Source organism: Patagioenas fasciata, chromosome 9 (assembly GCF_037038585.1).
Source record: "Patagioenas fasciata isolate bPatFas1 chromosome 9, bPatFas1.hap1, whole genome shotgun sequence".
NCBI classification, from domain to species: domain Eukaryota; kingdom Metazoa; phylum Chordata; class Aves; order Columbiformes; family Columbidae; genus Patagioenas; species Patagioenas fasciata.
The window spans coordinates 30,017,242-30,039,322 of NC_092528.1; the positions used below are offsets into that span (position 1 = coordinate 30,017,242).

General features: G+C 43.3%; 1 protein-coding gene and 1 long non-coding RNA gene across 2 annotated transcripts; one reads left to right on the forward strand and one right to left on the reverse strand.

The window, feature by feature from the left end:
• Positions 1-806: 806 nt before the first annotated feature.
• On the reverse strand, positions 807-9,631 carry LOC136104867 (uncharacterized). The gene is made up of 3 exons (XR_010651813.2): positions 8,314-9,631; positions 4,039-4,182; positions 807-1,100 (listed from the first exon to the last, which is right to left on the reverse strand). It is a non-coding gene; the product is annotated as an uncharacterized lncRNA (long non-coding RNA).
• LOC136105275 (ovocalyxin-32) lies at positions 9,610-20,525 on the forward strand. The gene is made up of 6 exons (XM_065844965.2): positions 9,610-9,951; positions 16,386-16,448; positions 17,323-17,497; positions 18,150-18,286; positions 18,857-18,919; positions 19,014-20,525. Exons 1-6 carry the CDS (start codon positions 9,739-9,741, stop codon positions 19,170-19,172), a joined length of 810 nt encoding a protein of 269 aa, XP_065701037.1. The 5' UTR covers positions 9,610-9,738; the 3' UTR covers positions 19,173-20,525.
• The last annotated feature ends 1,556 nt before the right edge of the window (positions 20,526-22,081 follow it).

Genomic DNA, 22,081 nt, shown 5'->3' on the forward strand with positions numbered 1-22,081 from the left:
TTCTTTTTAAACAAGGTCGCACTTCACCAATTTAATACTACAAACCCACATAATTACCCTGGGCTCCACCTAGAAGGCTGAATGAGAGCTCTGGTGAGTAAGCGAGGTTGCATCTCCAATCTTCTGCACTGACAAATGTTCCGAGTGCAAAATGGGGATTGCATGTGTGCCTGTGAGGAAACGCTGGTTAAAAGCACCATCCTGCCTGCTCTGCCGTCTCCGGTGATGTATCACCGAGCAAAACTACGTTGCTCTCACAAGCGTTTTACAAAATCTCCTGGCGTCTCCTCTCTGGCCACAACCACGTTTTGCCTTGTCTGTGCTTTCTCTGAGCAAACTTGCAATTGCAGTTCGCACAGGGCCAAGCCCTGTGCTTGCTGAAAATCCTCAGCTCCTATTAAAGCACTTTCTTTTTCTCCATCCCTGTCTGCATTTTGTACGTTATGGTGAAGTTACAACAGTTAAAAATACATGTTTAACCTGAAGAAAACCTCTAGGTAACTTGCAGTCAGCTTCTCAGTTTAAATCGTGACTGTGCTACATCAAGTTACTTTGGAAAACACTTTGACTCAGGTCAGTACAAAGGTCCAGTTATTAAAATTAAAATTGATCTACATCTGCCAATATATAGCAGATTTCTTGAAACTAACCTCCTGTTTCCCTAAAATGTGAAGAGGAAAAATCCAAGAAGTCTACATTCATTAGCAGGATTTAACCAAGCATTTATTAGAAATCAAACCAGAAGATGCTACGGAGAGAAACCTACTGTTAAAAGTGAGCATGTCTCTGTCAGAAGCAGTGACTTATGAACGCATTTTAAAAGTTCATCTTAGTCCTGTTGTGATGAGATTTCATTGTGCCCTTAGATGTTACCACTAGAATATCTATGTTTTTAATATAGATAACAGTTACCTTATCGTAGAGGCTCACGGAACCAAGGGCCAGTAGGGACAAGCCAGAGGTTTTGCCAGGGGGAGGAAAAGGACTCGGAGGCAACGAGAGGTCATCAGCATTTCCCATGATTGTGCTTCAAATACGTGCAGCGTTCGCTCCCCTGCTATTGTCTTTACGTTCACCTTTCCAAGCAAGGTCAGCCAGGACTATTTTAAAAAAGTCAAAACAAAACGTCAATATGAGTTTGAGCTTTTTGCAAGGAAAACTCTGCGATAATCTTGATGTCTGACACAGAAAAAAAGTTCTCCCCCCTTTTTCTTGCATACAGTAAATTTCCCTTAAATCTTCTAGATTTGTTTAGACAGGACCAAGAATGGAACACTACCCTACAATTAAAAACTCTTTCAAAGGGAAAGGGTGGATGCAGTCAGAGACTCAGGAAGGAAATCTTCAACGCAATATTCACAACAGTATTTCAGTGATGTGTATTACACCTCTGTCTATATGTGTGTATATATTTGCTTCACAAACACGTGGCAATATGTTCTGGTTGTGAACATTTTGCAGATCTGAGGCCCACTTTGACCTGACAGAAGTTTATAGCATCGGGCTCTTAAGCTGGCAGCACATCATTTCATCTGACACGTCGATACAAATACCTGAGCACGTTACAATGACACCTAACAACAACTATATCGGGAAGAACAAAATTCCATCATCGTGAATGCATTTTTTCTTTTAAAAAAAAATTATTAAAGCCATCCTGAAGGCTGTAACGCAAACCACACATCTCATGCCAACTTTGATTCGGTACAGACACTCGGACATTAAAACCTTAACTCCCCCTTCAGAGGAAAACAGCAGAGTTTTGTTTGATGCATCGCATGCGACTTCTGACCAGATCTTGGCCTATCCCAGGCTTTCAATGCAAATATATTAATGTCAGCAGGAGAACCAGAGATCTTCCAACAGAAAATGTCAAATTTGCATGTGTAAAATATAAAGTATTTATCTGGTTTCTACCATAAATTGCATTTTCTTAAAGACTTGGGAGGGTGTCAAACCCAAATCCCTGACATTTCAGTTTGATTTAGTGAAACAGCAGAACAATTTCCCCGATCACATTGTACTCCCTGTCAGAAGCAGCTTAGCTAATGAGGTAGGTGCATTTTGTGGGTGATAACACGGTGCTAGAAAGATTGGTCACCAGGTACAAAACGATCTGCTCTACAAAGTGCAGGAGAAGGTTGTTGACTGCTCAATGCCACTACGTCTAGATTGAGATATGAAAACCAACCAACCAACAACAAACCCAACCAACTAACGCACCCAGACAACAACAAAAACCGGGTTTGTGGTTTGTGCTGGAGCTGGGCATAAACTTCTGGTCTGTGCTAATATGCCAATCATTTCCAGGCAAAGTGATTTAATATCACATTCCCCATCAGTAAAAATCCATGAAATTCTTAGGTCTTGACCTATCAATCTGCTGATGTGTAAAATCAGAGATGAGGGTGTAGATTTCAAAAAAAAAAATCTGAAAAAATATATTGAACATTTGAATATACCAAAGGTTTATTCTCCCAGACCGGAACCACTGTTTAGACTGTGCATGACATTAAACATTTCCTATTTTCATTTGCCACATTGCTCATAGATCTCTTAATACAAATTAAAAATGCTAAACAAGAGCGTCTATTTCGGCATTTTTGAGCAAACGCCTAAAGCCCATTTTTACGAGGTCTTGTAGCGAGGGGTAAGGATAAAAGCGCTGAGTTTCCTCCCTGGTGTAGCGTGATGCGTTGGGGCAGCGTTCAGCTCGCGGCAGCGGCGTTTGCCAGATTACACAAACTCACTTAAATTTCACAGCAACGAAAGCTGAAGAACTTTCTCCTTGTAGTCTCTCCAACTGGAATGAATGTCACTGAAAATTGCTGTTCAGTGCTCCTTTGCTTCACAAATTGTTTGGTTTTTTTTTTTTTTTCCTTCAGCTTTGAACGGTTGAAAGTCTTTAAGTCAGTCTTATTATGGGATCAAAGCTGGCACTGAGATCATAGCTTTCGGTTGTCACTTGGATTTTTTTCAGTATAAACAGTGTTTCAATGGCTATAATGCTCCTGAAAAGTCCCACATTGGCCACGCTGAAATCTGCGCTTTGTAAGCGATGTTATTTCTCCATATTTTCTTTAATCCTTAAACCTAACAGAGAGATTTTAGTTTTGACTCCACCATCTTCCTGCTGATTAAGCCCAGCTACGCAATGTGGAGAAATAGACATAATAGTTCTTATACATTTACGTGAGGAAACAAGTATGTATGTGTCAAAAGAGTATGACTAATCCAGAAAAAAGATCATTTTCTCAGAAGTTCTGGGAACATACGGTGATGCGGAAAAGAACAAAGAAGTAATTATTCCTGATCAGAACCGAGCAAGTGAGATTATCATGAGATGGAGCAAAGATAAGAAAACTATCATTGACTAAGGAGACATGTGCTAAGAAAACAAACCATTCATTAGTATGTAAAGGAGGTAATATCTATATGAATTAAAGAACTAGAGGCAATTGCTCTAATTATTTTATTCCATATTCGTCTAATGCTCAGACTGAATCTGGGTAATATCTACAACAACCAAATAAGACGCTTGCAATGAGAAGTAAAAAAATCATAGTATGGATTTTGATTTGTTCTGTGAGATGGTTTTAGAAGGTCCTGAAGACCAATCTGCCGTGATTGCTGTCAGAGCGGTCAACCTGCCTCAGGACTGGATCATCTGGCGTTAGAGGAAACCCTGCAGAACAGTAAAATTAGCGGCCTGGAGATCGTCATCACACCACTTTATAGGCATGGGCTGAAATTGGGTAATATATCTACTGACCTAAATACAGATTGGAGTATTTAACTCTGAGCAGATCTTAAAATACAAAATTCACTATGTGAAGATAAAACGCCACACATAAATCGGTCTCTGAAATGTCTCCCTGCAACACAACTTAACAGAGAATTAATGATAAATTCTACCTATTTTCCAGTCTAACTAACATCCCAGCTCATGCAGGAAACCCTTCAATGAGGAATATTTTTTGTGTTTCATCTTTTGTCTGAGAGATGCCACAAATTATATTCTAAAAAAATTAGGATCACCTTTTCTGTCTGTTCAGGAGTGAGAGCGTAGGACCATTCCCAGCTTCTCCCAGTGTTTTGCCCCTTTTGGCTTTCATCAAAGGAGCCAGGGACCCAAATCTCCAATCCACAGCTCCTGGGCAGAGCAGACCCTGGAAACGGTCACTGCAAAGGACAGAGACAACAGCGGTCACCAAAAAAAAATGGGGACAAATAGGAGGATATAGCGAGCAAGACACAGAAAATGTGTTTCCTCTCAACTGTTTCTTCTGCTGCATCCTTTCAAACACGTCACCTCGCGAGAAAGACGGTTTGTGAGACAATGCTTTGGAATTTAGCATAAGAATTCGCTCATTTGTCCCCACCTTAGTTAAAACAGTAACAGAATTGTGCAAATACTTAATGCCTTGTTTAAACATTGTGCAACTGAACAGTTCAAAAGTTATTGTTCTGTTGTAATAGTTATTTAACAGAGACATACATTGAATCTTTATGAAACTAGTGTAAAATAGCCAGTATTTCAAGGGGATTTTTTTTGCTATGAGTGAATGTTAGCATCCAACAAATGAAAATAGTTTGTGTGTAGGGTGACAGGCCGTGACTTTGCATCCATCCAGGTCTGCCAGGAGGAATTTAACATAAACAGTGCTTTAGAGGCTTCATTTTAGAGCCTGTTTTTCTGGAGATCCAGAGCACTGTCCAGATGTCTCTGGAGAGGTGGCACAGCTGGAAGAGCTGTACAAAAGAAGGAAAAACTCTGCCCAAATATCACAGCTCTGCCCAACCTTTCAACTGAGTTCCTCCGTGACAGCCATCAGGGTACAAAACACTCACATACGCCTGTATTCCCATCAACTTTTCATCTTTAAATGGCTGCTTTGATTTCTATTTATTTTTAAACAGGCCTGAGTATGTGTCCAAGATCTATTTGTTATAGTTTTACAAGGCAGAATTGTGATTTCAGTTTATTAACAGGTATTATTTATTGATTTATTGCTTGTGCTTGCTTTGGGCTCTGTAGTGATTATGTCTCACTGGGCGTGTAAAGGATTTGTTTGCTGGGTCCAGTCTATAAACTAAGATTTCTCTGTTGCATACCTGTTCCATAATCAAAAGAAAATTACCCAAATAGGTTAGCAAAATGTTACGTGTCTCCTTTTAATGTTAGAATAACAGCGCTAAAAATCTGCAGTGCTTTGCTCCTTCTGGTTACAATATACAGCCTTTCACTGTTCTTGGGTTTAGGTCATTTCATATATATTCCAATTTTCTAGCAAAATATCATTTCCAATTCCATTATTTAGTTATTAAATTCAGCCATCTGCTATAAACCTGTCTCATTTCTCAAGCCCAGCGACCCCCAAGCAAAGTCCATCCCAAGTAATACCCTCCGAACCTTTCCGACTGTTTGCTTTTCTGCCAGACTCCAGAGGTGCTGGCACCGCAACACATGAGTGGCATCGGTCCTGTACGTTTGACAAAGATTAAGAAACTAAAGACAGCTGTAAATGCGGTAAATCTTAGCTTTGTGACTATTCCCCGAGGTAGATGACTAAATGTGGTCCTGTTATGAAATAAACCCTCAACAAAACCCTGAAGAATCGGTGTAGTGTTGCATTAGTCCCCTGAAGCGGTTGAAGATGCAGCCCAGTGACAGGCAGTTTTGTGCTGAATTCCCCAGGTACGTACGATACCACGATTAAAGAGAGAGGATCCAAATGACACTTGCTTTGTGTCACCGAAATTGCTGTTAGCACATGTCCACTGCTTGACAATAAAAGACAATCCTGTAAATGCTCACATGCTCGAGAATTTCTGTGCTTCTGAGATTCAGTGGGTTCACAAAGGGCTTTTTCTGCGCTTAAATGTTTGATGCTGTAAAAAATATTGATTTGATACACTAAAGCTATAGCAGATTGAGAGAAACGCCATGTGGCTTCAGACACCTTAGGGAAAGAGAGTGGAATGGGAGATTAAAGGTGATTTCCATCCAGCTTCTGAGGTGGAGGAGTCTCCAAGCAACAAGAGCAGAAGTCCTGATGGACAATTCACTGGAAGAGCTGCCCAACAGCACAGGAGTGGTGAAAAGAGAGCTCTCAAGCTTGGTCCTGACCGTTTGGCTTCGAGAGAATGTTGGCATGCATTTTAAAAGCAATATGAAAACATACAGAGTAAAGGGAAGAGATGGCATCAACCACTCTGCAGGTTTTTAGGGTTACCAGGCTTTCTTGACTGACACAGATATCGCAGCCCCTTACATGTCAGGTGTTATTCCTGTACTGACCCAAATAACTTGAATTTAAGCGATGGCTTTCAAGTCTTTTCACTTTTCTTCATTTCCTAGCTCTAACAATTCTGGTCAAAACCAAACCCAAAAGTCTAACAGGAGACCAAGTCAAAGGCCTTGAAGGTAATTCACGTCACAGGGAGTACTTATTGGCTTCAACTGCTTTCTCTCTTCCTGTTTATGTTATTAGTTCCCTATGGAACTATTACAGCTACACAGCAAACTTCCCCATAGGCCAATCAACACGTATTACCCACAGGTTTTTAGAAAACTTGTCTATTGTACCCTCAAAACATGGGCAAATTAATTTTGTCTTTAATGTAGCCTGTCCTTTTGTAAAAATGCAACGTGTCATAGATTTTGAGCATTAACACCTTCAAGAAACACAGTCTGTGTTGAGTTACATATATCAAATCCACTGGGAAAATTTTGTTAGCCTGGGTGTGCAAGAACAGCATCTGTGGCTGCTGACGCTGAATACGTTTGTCTTCAAAAAACCTCAAACTTATCCATAAGCAGAAAGATTTAAAATTAGTCAGAAGCCCTCAACAGCAAATTTCCCTGAAAAAGTGAGCCACACTAAAAATAATACACATATTTTTATGCCTATGCTTAACCATAGGCAAGGTCAGCCCAGCAATGCATTAGGAGATCACCTATTCAAAGCTTGGTTTATGCAGCAAAAAATGCGGAGACTAATTACACAGAAAATAAGCTCTTGTGACTAATTATTGGGAATAATTCTTGATAGGGGTGGAGGAAGCCATAAACAATTCACTTAAAGTCAAGTAACAGAGCCTGTTTTTAACTCCAGCAAGATGTTGAAGTTAGAACTGGAGAAGTTGGAAGAAAGAATAAACTGAAGTTTGTCCAAATTCATTGTATTACATTACAGACATCTGTTAGCGATTATGAGCCAGTGAGGTCTGTTGTAAAATGCTTACAAAGGATATAGAAATAGTCTTCAAATATGAAACAAATTAGGAATAACTGGCCCCTAAACAAGCATTTGATGTATGAAAAAAAGATGGTAAGCAAACGAAAACCTCAGAATGCTTTTTGGAGCAGCTGCCTGAAACAACCCTCATTTCCATTTCTAAAGGGTCCAAGTCAGATGTGACACATGCGTGATGCAAACCACCGCGCAATAACATGGGAAATTTGCCATAATGTACAGTTTGCTGAAGAAGAACAGAGAAGGAAGAGTGGGAGAAGCTTATTAACCTTGCACCACCATCGCCCTCTGAGTCTGGACTAAGTTAACCAGGATGAGAGTTAAAAAGATATAACAGAAGGAGAAAGCATACACGCACCACATTGCAGCTGACTAAAATCTATATGTCACTTCAAGTTAGATCACTCGCTTCGGTCCCTTTTGTTCAGATGTTACACGCTGTAGAGCTTCGTTTTTACTGTCACCAAAACGTCTGAAGCAAACAAGCAGAGCATGGCTTGAGGCCGGCCTGCGGGAGGATGCACTTACAGGTTTTAAGGGCCACATAAAAGGCAAACTTAAAATAAATGCTGGGGAAGCAGCAAGTGCCTATGTCTGTACATATTCAGGAACATTTCCCCAGCCCTGATCCATTTAAGCTTTTATTTTCCCAAGTCAAAATGTTCTGTAAATTCAGAGTCATGTTTGATCAACAGCAAATTATACCAACATAATCTCTGCAGTGATTTAGGAGAAGCGCCATGGAAATTCCTTCTTCTCCCTGCTTTGTGCTACAAGTTCTCTGCCATTGTCACACTGACCCTCGGGTCTGGGTTACTCACAACCTCTTTGTTGCGCTCAGGAGGAAGGAAACAACCATATCACTGAGAGTGATGCTGACCGAGAAAGCAGGAAAAGGAGGAGAACTTTGTAGGGAAAAGGAAGGACATAGAAAGTTACAGATGGGGCCAAAGCCTCCTGGCTCGATTCTTTGACAGCTGGGGTTTGCAGGCTTTTCCAGCACGAGTGACAAAGTGCCAGATTTACAAGCTCTTACCTCTTCTTAAGCTCTTACCTCTCATTTAAGCCTCTGAACTCCCACAAAACCTAAGGCTTTAAAACCGTGTCAAACTTCTACCATGGCCGGTGCTTCCTCCTCTCCCAGGGCATCCTCAGCCCTCGATATGCATGGAGAGAACAGGCAGCATCAGGAAACAACGGGCACTGCTCAGATCCGCAGTGTCAGCTGAGAATCGCTCTTCATATTTCATATGAAAAGTGACATTGGAGCTGTCATCGCAGCGAGGATAAATGAGAAAAGACTGGATGTTGGTTTCTTCAGCTAAACAGAAAATATTAGAGATAAACATGGCAAGTGTCCCAATAAGGAAAAAATTAGCCTGCTCCCTCTGCAAAATTTTATGAACCCTTCCCCACAACAAATATATTAAAAATGTCATTATCCTCTAATAGGCAGCTCTGTGACTGCAGATGTGATATTAAATAAAGCGATGCATTGTAAAACTGGGAGAGATGTTAAATTAATCTAAATTTAACCTTTCTATATGGGATATAACTCAGGTACAGCTGAGAAGTTTGGCCCCTAAATTCGATAAAAGAAACTTAATTTGCCTCATGAGTTACTGACAGTGTCAAAAGGCTGAAGGGAAAAAATCCCCGAACCGCATAGCTGCACACTTACTGAAATTGTCTGAGTTTAGTAACACTTTACCATCTTCTAGTACGATTGGTATAAGAGAACAATTTTTAAAACATATTTTCTTTGCCTAATACAAGTGCTGGAGGAAACTGCCACACAGGTTACACAGACACAGGGGATGAAGGCAGAAAGCTAAATAACGTCAAAGAAAGGGAGATCGAGGGGGAATCTGAGGGGACTTAAGCTCTTTGAGGCAGGACTACCTTCATTTTGATTTCTGTACAGCATTTTTCACCTTATCAACAAGGCACGTAATTGTTCTGTCCTTGCTTAAAACGTGTCTATGTAGCACCTAACAACAGCTGGAGTTGGATACAGCTGGCAGTGAACACTAAAGTCTAGAATGAAAGACATGGTCTCAGTGCAGTTGGCTACCTGGGCTCATAATAAAGTGAAATATGACTTGGTAGCATTTGAATAGTTCCAATCACAGCGAGGGAAAAACATTACGCTCACTACGATTTACTTAGACTGGAAAAAAAGATGATTGAAGAAGGAATAAAAAACCCAACAAAAATAGAAGAAGAGACTTAAGTCCCCTCAGCTCCCCTCACGTCCCCCGGGCTCCCCTCAGACGCCCCAGCCGGGTTGAAGCAGGTGGGAGGGCTGAGGAGAAGGGGAGTAGCCGAACAGAGCGGAGTTTCCCTCAGCGCTTCCCGGCACCGACAGCGGGCGGAGGGCGGGAGGCAGCGGGCCGGGCCCCCCGCTATTAGTACCGGCCCTCGGCGGAGCCCGCCTCAGAGCGGAGCCCGCCTGGATCCCCCGCCGTCTCGCAGCGCCATGCAGGGGGTCAAACCCGCCGCCTTCCTCCCGCTCCTCCTCCGCCTCAGCGCGCTGCTGCTGCCGCCGCCGGCGGGCGCGGACGGGGAGCTGAGCCCGGGCAGCCCTGCGGCCGCCGGGGCGGCGCGGGTGGCTCTGCACCACCTCAACTTCCAGGCGGGCTCCCCCGGAGCGCTGCGGGCGCTGGGGCAGGTCCGCAAGGCCACGCTGAAGGTAGGGGGAGAAGCCGACCGGGGGAAGCGGGGCGGTGAGGGGGGCGCTCCCCAGGCGGGCAGGCGCGGTCTTTAGAGGAACGCTGGGAGAAGTGGTGTTAATAATCGTTATAATAAAAGAGCGGGGGAGTGGTGCGGGACTGAGCCAGCCTGAGGGCAGCGCCGGCCCACGCTGGGCACCAAGCGCCTTCCCGCCTCCCTCAGGGGCTCCTGCTCCACTGTGCTCCCCTCAGGGGGCACTCAGTCCCTTCAGGGGCTGCTGTCAGCCCACCCCTTCCCTCACAGGGCAGCCGGGTCTCCTCAGGGACCCACTGTCCCTCCCTCAGGGGGCACCTGGGTCCCTTCAGGGGCTGCTGTCAGCCCACCCCTTCCCTCACAGGGCAGCCGGGTCTCCTCAGGGACCCACTGTCCCTCCCTCAGGGGGCACCTGGGTCCCCTCACAGAGCCACTGTCCCTTCCCTCAGGGGGTACCCAGGTCCCCTCAGGAGGCCACTGTGCCTGCTCTCAGAGGGCACCTGGGTCCCCTCAGGAAGGAGCGAGGATCCACCTCGAAACATCACTACTAATAATTTAAACATGTGTGATGGTCGAGGTTGGTCCCGGCGGCCTGAGCTGCAATCACGATCAGAATAGCACAGATGGGGAAAAGGGGAAACAAGCACGTGGCGGGCACACGAGGGGAAGAAAACGGTTTGATAAGTAAATATTTTCAGCAGAATCGCTTTTGGAGCAACTGTCTACTTAGTGTGAGTAGGGGAGGAAAAGACTTTGGCTTTCTATGTCTGGAGACTGAGAGCTTCAACTAAAGGTGATGCAGTTCCCATCAGAAAACGCACCTTTATCTTCCAAAAAACATGCCAAGGTGACAGAAAGAGGCAGGAGTCCTAGATAGGAGCAGCAAAAACTTCTGGGGAACATTTGCCCAAGGCTGTAGATCCTGGAAGGAAAGCTCTCTCTTCCTGGAGAGCTGAGGGTCCAGGCTATGGCAGAGGATGGGATTTAAATCCAGCCTTCTTAGCCTAGCCTGCCTAGGCTGGTGCTGGGCAGCTCCCTAAAGCAAGGGCTGGTTGTTTGGGATCCCAGTCTGAAGCACCAGGTGCAGCACTGGATTCCACTGGATCCCTTTCATGGCTGTGGCATCTGCAAAGGAGATCTTACCGCATTTGTCCCCCAGCACCTGCACAGCACGTTCAATCCGGGCCCTCTCTCCTAAAATTAAGAATAAGATTGTATAGTGTAAAATCTGCCCCTTCAAAAAAGAAGTTCCAACCCACCCCGAAGTGCTTGGGATGCACTATTGTGGTCCTTACAACACTGAACCTGAGCTTCAATCTTTCACATGTATCCCAGTTGACAGTGGTTCCAAAACAATTTGAAGCCTGTTTTGAGTTTCACAGAGTATTTAACAGACCGGAACAACTTCCAATTAAATGCGACAAAACACTATTGCATAAAACTTCAGAATTTGTGTATTACTTTGTGTAACGCAAGGTTGAAGGATGGTGTTGGTCATGCTACCTGCTGGGGAATGCAAACATGATGTCCTGCTATAGATTTACCTGAGCCCGCACCCTTTAGGGAACCGTTCTCACCACCATTCCCTGACACGTCAGTAAATATCCAGTGTGAGAGGTGCTGAGGATGGATGTGCAGCCTTTCACTCCTCCCACAGAATTGCTGCAGACATCTAGAACAGAAATTTACTGTGATATTTGATACTCCTCTAGAAACCTACAAGTGCTCTTTTTATATTTTTATATATATATATTTCCATATACAAATGCTTGTGCCTCTTTTAAAAACAACAGCTGGCCCCTGGCAGCACCCATGCTGCTGGAAGCAGCGCACTTGCTTATTAAAGGGACATATCAGAAGTAAGAGGTCGGTACAGATCCTCTTTGCAACCCCAGCATAACTGAGTAATTGCAAGGTAGTTTTGGAGAGGAAAAGTGATTTTTTCCACCTGCCTATTAATATGGGAAAGAAAAAAATTGGTTCATTACAGAGAAGTGAAATGCCTCGTTATTTCCTCGCAAGCACTTGATGCTGTAGGAGGTTGCTGTAAACCCCTTCTGCAGTTTATTTACCCTTTTTCTTTGCACGCTCTGTGAAAACAAGAGAAGAAATGTGCTGAGTATGGTCACTTCCTTCTTTCCTGTCCTCCACTGTAAAAAAATGAAAAGAATTTCCTGGAAGGAATGCGCCATATTATATGAATGCAGGAAACCGAAATGTTTGGGTTCTGGGGTTGTTTGTTTGGTGGGGTTCTTTTTGGTTTTTAATCTTTATTATTATTATTTTTTAAGAAGACTAGTTTCCTATTGGTTCGTATATTACCAGATCTAGTAAAAATAGGATAATTTTATCATGGAATTTAATCATGAGCATTGTATTTAAAAAGTAACATTATTAGCCCACTAGCCCATGAAACTGTAATAATTAGAAACAGGAGTGGAGACTGTCACCAGCACAGTAACTCTGTTAGATGTGAAAGATTTTTCAAGTTCACGTAAAATGAGACTTCAGTGCTTTCCTCTCCTAGCAACAAATCCCAGAGATAAGCCAAACATATAACAACTCCTACCTTGCCATTGGCCGCAGTTTTCTTCTCATCGTCCCTTCTCATTGATGTGGGTTTTTCTCTTTAGTTAATATCTTCTAGGAAAAGGCAGCATGCACCTCATGGAATTGTTGACAGCTGCACTTTAAAACACATGTTTGAGGAGAGCAGCGGCAGTGTGAGCCAGCTGAAGATCCTAGAATTCAAGAGAAACATTCAAACCACTGCTGTAGCAGTTTCCCGTGCCCAACTGCCCTGGAAAGCACAACTGAGTGGTAGGGAGGTGAACCAGGCGGTGAAGTCTACAGGTAAAACTAGGTAATCCCTTGGTTAAACTGCAGCTTTTGCTTAAATCAGACTACAGAATGCCATTTTACAGGTGGACATTTCACAAGCTCACCTTGATGCCAAACAGTGCCATATCAGGACTGTGGTCTTATTATTAGAAGTCAGATAAAAGATTTCTACTTGTCTCCAACAGTCAGGACCCCACGTTAGGGTGGAGAAGGTAAAATCAGTGAAAATGTAGGGAAAGGCAGAGAAAACAGCCACCTCTGCTGGTTTTTTCCCCCTGCCTGGGCAGCCCAAGAGCTCACCTGGCTGCTTGTGGGTGTCCAGAAGACACAGGCCACCTGAGCTGGCTTGTGGGGACAGTGGCAGGGCCACAGGGTGGGGATCCCCCCAGGGACCCCTCTCTCAGTGCCACCTTCTCCCTGTCTGGTGGTCAGCTCAGCCCCCTGATCCAGCCACCGAAAATTGGTCCCCATGCCAGAGAGGAGTTTGAGCGGCGTAAAGCAATTGCAAAACCACCTCCTCCGGGACCTGGAATGAAACTGCTCTTAAATTGTTATCCTGGCCTTTGCAGCACTAAGAATTTGTCATGAAAGCTGTATTAATTTTGAGCCCTGAAATAAAACTATCCCGTGACCCAGATAATCAGTGGAAAAATGAATTACTCACTTGTTTTCTTCTCTTTTGGACTCATTTATCTCTGGCTGCTTTCAGCCAGCCATTGCTGTGCAATGTCAAGTATTCCTGAGCTCTTATTTAACTCGCACTATGTGATGGTTTACAGTGAGGCATCTTGGGATATAAAACTGGAAATAAAAGCGATTTTTTCTTAGAAACTAGAAATCCTTCTGTAAAAGTTAGAATTATTTAATGCCAAATGTACCTTCTCCCTGGTGAGATCAGAGAAGTCCCTGGTACACATATCTAGACTGTATATATATTTTAGTTACATCGCACCACTGGAAAGCTTCGTAGGTGAGTACTACTGCTATGGTGGGGCTGTTGCAAATGAAGAGAGAATATCTACTTCAAACACCACATAAGCACAGAATTCTGTATTTTTTTAAAGGAAGTACTTACCAGCTCATTAATCGTGAAGCTTTTCTATATCTTTCTACTGAATAGAATCAGAGGCTGAATAATAAGTTTAAAATAAGTCCTGATTTCTTTTGTTTTCTTCATTAGTGCTCAATATTAAACAAATGCAATGAAACCACTGAGATATTTTGTCAGAATCTGATTTCTCAAAGTTACCACTGCTATAAAAATTATTTTCTTTTCTTTAGTGGACAGAACCAGTGACACCAAATGCAAGAACAAATAATATCGGAAGACTAGCTGAACATATTTTAAATGACTGAAGATGCCGAACAGAAAAGATCTGGCTTAAGTATAAAAAAAGCTTCAGTTTCAGAGTGTCAGACGCTGATGCTGTGACGGGAGGGTACGCTCAGGCTGCTGCTCTGTGCCCCTTGAGGAAAAGGTTCGGCAGGGACCTGCGTCACTGGGTTAAAAAATACCCATAATTGATCAAATGAATGTTGGAGACAATAGCGGTAACACCTCTTGGGTAGCTTTACAATAATTAGAAACTTCAGCTTAACTGCAGTGATTATTATGAGAGATTAGACCCTTCCTCCAGCACCACAAATCACTGATTCTTTTGTAAACGTGCATTTCAGAAAGCTACTTTTTACCATTTTGCTATACTAGGAGTGTCATAATCTCAGTCGTGTTGGGGACATTGTAGCCAAGGCACAAAATGGAGGCAGGAGAGACGGGAGAATGAGGAGGCAGAGTATAAATCATTAAAGTCTGAACCCATCCTCTCTCGGTCTCCTCCATTCCCTTCATGGTGTGATCTGGGTCCAGCTCCACACTTCCCTCATTGTAAAACTTCCAGAGGGGATTTTATAGAAGTTGAGCAAGTGACTAAAACAATTTGTCCTCTTATCTGCGGCGAAAAACTCTGTGTGTGTACCAAAGGCAGGTGCCGGGCTGATAACCTTGCCCAGGGAATGAAACTTTGCCAACATTCTGCTATTAACGGTTTCCTGGAAGAAAGCACGATAGGAACACAAAGGCCCAGGTTTAGAGAAATAAAACACGTGCGCATTTGCTTTGGGTTCTCATCTTCAAAATTACGCTGACAGCCAAAATCGCCCTCCTGTTTGGCTGAAGAGTATTGTATTTAAAAACCAAGACTACTAAGTCAGTGCTGTGGCTGGAATACAGCAGTTTGACTTAAATCTGTATTTTTAAAGGCAGCTAAATGAATTAAAATGCATTTTCTACACACTATCTCACTCGTGCCATGCAAATTAAAAACTGTGTAATGATGTATCCTACACCAGCAGCAAATGGAAGCAAGAAGAGGTTTATGGGAAGGGAGAATCGCTCTCATTAACCACATGACATATGCAAACGAACAAACTTTCCAACGCAGAAGTGCTTAAGTTACAATATAGCATACAAAAGGTCTTATTTTCTTTCATATTTCTGGCTGATTTAATCAAAGGAAAGGCTTGGAAATGTACCAGACAGCTAAATGACAAAAACGCCGTCATTTTATGAGGAATTAGTTGAATAGTTTTCCACACTATTTGTAACTTGGACTCCCCACTCAAAACCAAATACAAACATTTCAAAAGTTAATATAAAAATTGGTAGGAAAATAAGAGACTGAGTGATGAAGTAAAGAGCAGATACTGCAAATACTTTTTATGAGGCTCCACTCTTGCACTATTAAATGAGACATTAATCCTGTTTCAGGGCAATTAATACTTTTTTATGGCCAACATTAAAAGCAGTTTCTATCTCAGCATGCGTGGGGCTGGGACACTGTGATATCCCACACCAAAAGTACAATTCCCTACCTAAACCATTGCTACAAAGTGGAAAAAGGTCCCAGAAAATGACCTATTTTAAAGGTGTATATTTCTAAGGCTTTTGTGATGTTTTGTGCTCCAAGAGCTGCTCCGGGCTGCTTCCCACCAGCAAGAAATATTGTTATTTTTCCTTAACAAGGGGGATCTGGGACAGCTGGTTGGGCAACCCGATGAGTGGTATTTTCAGGGCGAAAGAGAGCAGACAGATCAGAATCCCACTCTACATGCTGTGTAGCAAAATCAGTCTCCTTCCAGTCCCAAGGGAAAAAATTGAGGGAGGTTACCATCCCTGAGATGAAATTAGTGTGTCTAATTCCTGTCCAACTGTGGATCACTCCGCGAGTTTTGATTCATTTATATATTCAAGGGCACCTCGATAGCCGGTGCAAAAAATAACCTCCTTGGAAGCCCAACACGGATTTGTAACTTTATTCTTTTCAAAGTTACTCAGTATCAATCTGTCCTGTGAAGGACTTTGAGCTGTATTTTTCTTTTTGCATAGCTCTGCCAAGAAAGGCTTTAAAGCATCCCTTAATCTAAAGGTTATTTATTGTCCATAAGAGCCTTTGTGCTTGCCGCTGGGATCATCTGGGTGTGCCTCCTCTGATCCGCGAGGCCTCGGTTTGCTCCTCAGCACTCATGCTCCAGCACGTAAAGCTGTAGTAACACTGACGGTTGAACCCTTCTCTCTTCCAGAGCATCCCAGACTCTGGCCGCAAGTATTACCTGCAGTTCACTACCGAAGACTACAGAACCGGGGTGAGTTTATGGTCCCCTATGTTTATTTCTGAGACTGTGCATTAATCTAATTTCAGCATCTCCAAAACTGTCATAATTGGATCTTTCACAATGGAAAGACCTTTACGCTTCTACCTGCTCATCCTGCCCAGGACATGATTCGTTTTTAGCATCACCCAAGTATTTAATCTAATTGGGTCTCTGCCTCTGTCGGGGCCCAAGGGGTCTGAGCGCCGGAGCCACCGCGTCACCCCGTGCCCGAGGACTGGCTGGTTTAACCCCCATCGGGCAACCAAGCGCCCGAGTGAAACTTTGCAATGCCCCAAGCTCAGTGCAACGGTGCGGTCTTGGTTATCCACTCGGAGCTCCTGCTGGGTCCACACACCCGAATGAGAATGAAGAGATGACAGTTGTGTGCTCTTTTTAATTACAACCCCCCCGTTCATTCCGCCAGACAGCTGTCATCAGCAATTTTACTGCAAGCAGCTGCTTTTCCATTACACACATGAAATTCAGATTATTTTCAAAATTTAATATGAAGCATTATTTTTGATTTAAGGCTGAAGTATCATACAGTGAAAGTCCCTGTTATCAATTAATGTTATTTCTTGAGAACTCCCATATTTTCAAGATGACTTAGTGCATTTCTGCTACACTTTAATTAAAACTTCTGTTCAATGACTTTAGCCATATGGTTTTAACCTATTTACTTTTCTGGAAAAAAAATTGATCCTTCTAAAGATTTTCTCGACCCCTGTGCAGCTTCATACAAAGCATCCCATAAAGACATATACGTACTCCACATATATACTTCACCAAGAGCTTTTTAAAGAATGTGTTGCTGGTAAATAAAAATCTTGATTAAAGATAACAGTCTGAAATTCTCCAACGACAGGAAAATGCAGGGAGCTGCCTTGCTACAGTGTTGTATCCGAAGACAAAGTCTCCTCCTGTCGTCAACATCAAGTGCACGGACACCAAAGACCAGAAGCAAACCCAAGAAGAGGACAACAGACTTTACCAAAAAATCAGGCGCCAAACCAAACCGATAATTGGAAACAATATTCCAGGTATGCTCCAAACAACTCTATTTCATTTTATCTCAAAGAGCCCAGGTGCTTTTAAGAGCACAAGCAAATGTACACGCATTTTTAAAAGTAGATACATATATTTACAGTAGCACCTTAAAACCGTAGAGCTAGCTATCAAAACAATTCCACCTGGACGGCAATTCGCGGGGAGGAAAAAACCCGATCTACTTAGTAACAACGGTAGGCAGTGCCATGTTCTGAAGGTGATTTGGGTTTAAAGCCCAGGCAGTTTTATAGTCAAGTAAACACAAAATGTCCTCAAAGCAACAACTGCCATAACCCACACACCCTCCCCAGCCACAGGTGGAAATCTGGAAGGGATGACTCACGGGATTTTTCCATCCTGGAAACAGAGCGCCCCACTCCCCTTTTTCCTTGAGGATATTTCGTGGATATTGGGTTTCTTACCTCCCAGCGGGGACCCTGTGAACAGAGTCTCTGGGCAATCCCAGTTCCGTGACGCTTTCACACTTGCAGGTATCATTCTCCGTTCCAAGGCTGTAACACAACTGAGGGAAGAGTCGCTTTCAGGAATAGCGCTCCACCAGGAAAAAACACTCGGTTGTTTGTCATTTTTCTGCTAAACAGCCACAATTAATCATTTTCATATTACTCCTTTTCTCTCTTGCAGACAGCTATGGAAATATCGAACCGGCCCTGGAGCCGGTGTGGGCTTTGGCTGTTGCCGGCAGCAGTTACATGATGTGGGAAAAGTCAGCGGAGAACCTGGGTTACTTCATGGCACAAGTCAAGTCTGCGAAGCAGTGGGTGAGTGAAGTGGAAATGACACCTCTGATTCCAGAGGCCGACAGAGTCTGCCAAGCAGCAGAGAATAGAAGAGCTGTAAACAGCTCACGCTCTCTGTAACAGGCGCAATTCTCCCAAAATCCCAAGCTCAGAGGTACCATCAGTCTGGTACCTGCCATACGCTCTCTGGAAAACTTATCTTACACCTGGAACACGAGTTCCCAAAGCTTTGGTTCTCTCTGTGCTCGATACACTGTGCTCGTTTTTTATTCCCAACTTATTTAGAATGAGATTTCTCTGCAGGAGAAATTAATAGTCAGGTAAGACTCCTAAATTTGAGGGTTAACTCTCTTAATTAGCAGTCTAGTTTCATGGCAGGGAAGCCAGAGCGCAGAGCCACACTGCAGTTAGCGCCTGCCAGGTTTTTATGCAGGAAGAACTCCTAATTCTCCACGTAGAAAACCCATCTGACTGCACAGCCATCTCCAGCCCTGCTCAGCTAAACCCAGTCCAGTACCTCACAGCAGACTCTACACTTCAACAATATATCTTGTGTTCTTGATTTTCTTTTTCTCTTTGCTACATATCCAGATAAGGAAAGATGATTTTATCGAGTTTGACTACATTGTCCTGCTCCACGAAATTCCAACTCAGGTAAGAAAGCGTATGTGTTGTAACAGCTCCTTTCACCAACAGAGAAGCAGCATAAAGATCATTAACGATGTGTATTTTTATATCTGTTCTCCAGGAAATTGTCTCGTGTCACATGCGCCTCACTTGGCTTCCTGGTCACCGTCTGAAAGTCAAATACTTCTGTTCTTCAGAGAATCAGAGGCTCGAAGATGGATCTGGAATGGAATCTGGATCAGCTGCTGGGATTTTGGATGAAAGGGGAGCGAATTTTTAAGAGAGACTGTCAGCTTTATGTATATGGATGAAATGAGAAAATCCTTGTGTTAATAGACCTGGAATTGTGATAATTTTTCTATACAAGTTGCACAACAGTGAATTTGAACGCTTTCACTTGTCTGTTTTGTTCCAAAATTAATTCCTCTGACTTCTTAAACTGCAAGCCTCGTATGTTCTAGAGTTCTACCAAAAACTTTGCTACTACTTGTATACACCGATCAACATACACAACTTGATTTTATGTCACTAAACTTAGAGTAACATAGTTTGTAAACAAAGTTAATATATTTGGATAAAAAAATCTTGAGAAAAGTATGAATCTGTCACTAAGAAATATTTGTCTACTAATTTTGGGGGGAGACAGATACATGCTGCTTTTTAACTTACATCTCTAATAAAACAAACACCATGGCGCAGGGTCGGGTTTTCTTTCAGGACGCTGCTGTTTGACCCCAACTTCCCATCTTCTCCCATTTTCTGGCCTTTCAAAGGCCGCAGAGGAGCGGAGGCAGCGACACATCCCTCACAAGGCAGCGGTCACTGGCAGCCGCCCGGCCCTGGTCCCGCTGACGCGCCGCCGGTCCCTGCAGCGTGACATTACCTTACCAAATAAGTTTTGCTTCGTATTTCTGAAAGGCAACCCAGAAAATATTGACAGAGGGCAAAAGAAATGTGTTTTCTTGTCTCTGTTACCAGCACGGAACAGTGCAAGGCAGTGTTTGTCAGAGGGAACTCAGGATGTTGTCTTTGTCTGTTTGCAGTTCGTGCTGTTTTACCTGGAAGGAAAACAGAGCAGCAGCCAGGAGGGCTCTGTGCAGCTGAATTTCCACGGGTGGGTCTGGCGGGGAACAGCGGCTGCCAGGTACCGTCACACAGCTCCTCTGTTCACCACCGCCGGCCTAAACACCTCGAAGTCCTGTTGCAACACCACCTTTTTGTGCTTTCCCACCCAGTTCTCCATTTGTATTCACAGCAGAGCCGCTGTCCTGCCTTTGTTCACTGAAATTGTGCCAAACTCTCTCGAATTTCCCTTTTCTCTTTCCCCATTAGCAAGATTTCTGCCGGGGTAAATTAACTCAACAATCGCCCCTTCCTCAGGAAAACAGGCAATGGTCTCTGCACCCTGGGGTGGTTTTGTTAACTTGTGATATATCGCACTATCATTAATCTGTAACCAGGAACAATAATTAAGGTATTCAACATTAAAACTTTAATTGGGGGATATTTGGGCTGGCTGGTCTGTTAACCCCCCAAATTAAGGCGTTTTACACAAGTGTATAAGTCTTTTGCTGACTGAAGCTTTTTATATCAGCAACGTAACAGGCATTACAATAAATTCAGTGAAGCAGCATTTCACACGCTCTTGGTGTTTTATTTTGTGCTGGTAAAACATCTCTCATCATCAAAAGCATGAAATCAGAGCTTATAGCTTATAATGCCAATGTTTCTTTAAAAACTGGTGATGAGAATGTTTTTTTAGAATTAAACCAAGAAAATAGCATGGATTTTGCACTTTGGGGTCTACTTTAGCAATGCATTTAATCACAGGTTTAGTTTCCTTACCCTGTTTTTGTCACTGCTCTCCCGACGTAGAACAGAGGATCAAGCGCTTCCCACTGGCCAGGCTGGTGTAACTTGGACTCCAAACGAGCAACACAAATTATACAACAGTTAAAAACCTGCACAACAATAACTTCTGGACAAGCAGCAAACCTGTGGGAATTCACAGGCTGAATTTCCACCAGTTTCTTTAGGGTCAAAACTTCAGAACCTAAAATGACACAGATTTGACTCAGAATTCTTGGTTACCTCAATGTGGTCATGGTTGAGGCCCAGATGGATTCATAGTGAATCATACACACTAAACCCCGTGCGGAGCGCATCTGCAAGAGGTTGTGTAGACAAGAGATGAATGATTCTCTTCCATCTTTGCTGCTAGGAAGCGTTCGACCACATTAGATATCTGAGTGCCAGTTAAAATTTGATTAAAGAACCAAAACAACACACACAAGCAAAATCCAGGGTGCCCCTAAATAAAGCTGTAAATATAAATACAATAATAACCACCCCATTCCTTTCTTGCATTCATAGTGCTTTTGCAAGACATCTTTGAATTTTGGTAACCATGCTGTGTTTGCTTGTCTAAGAAAATCTCCAAAAGTCAGCGAACCCGCAGGGCTTTTCTTGCAATGGGTATTGCAAGAAAAACAAAGCCACGAATGTCAGGGAATCAAGGAGGACTTGGCTCAAAGCAGCACCGTGCCTGTTTAGTTGGCCTTTGCGTGCCCCTGACAAATCTCTGGCACCGCGCTTTTTTCAGGGTTGCAGTAATTTTCCCCGTCGCTGTGTGAAGGCTGAGGAGAAGCAGCCCGGCCACGGCGGGTCTGTCTGCATCTGCTAAACATCAACCATGGGCCTGCGCCAGGAACGCGGCTGCGTTTGAACTGCGACTGCAGGCTCTGCTTACTGGAAATCTGCAAAAACGCTGTTGAGCCGAGCAGGGAGAGAGAGCACGCGAAGAAAATTCAGCGTGGATTTCTGGTAGTAATTAAAAAGAAAGCAATCACAGTATCTTCTCTTTCTCAACTAACAGTACCACCCGTGTTTTATCTCTCTTCCGTGAGCGAGCAAGATCTATTCAATCGATTCCCCAAGCTGAGCATCATCAGCAACACGCCCTCTTGATTTTAAGATCCTGAGAAAAGGAACCTTCTGTTTGGTTTAACAAGGAGCCAAGAAAACAAGCCCATTATAAACCCATATTGTTCACAGGTCTGGAAAGAGTGAACTACATAATTATCAACTCTTCCCAAACGCCTTGTGCCACCAGCCATAAGAAAGTTGCATGGACAGACTTTGCGCAGCTCATTGGGATTTTGGGGCTGCTGGCGTTGTTTCTGAAGGATG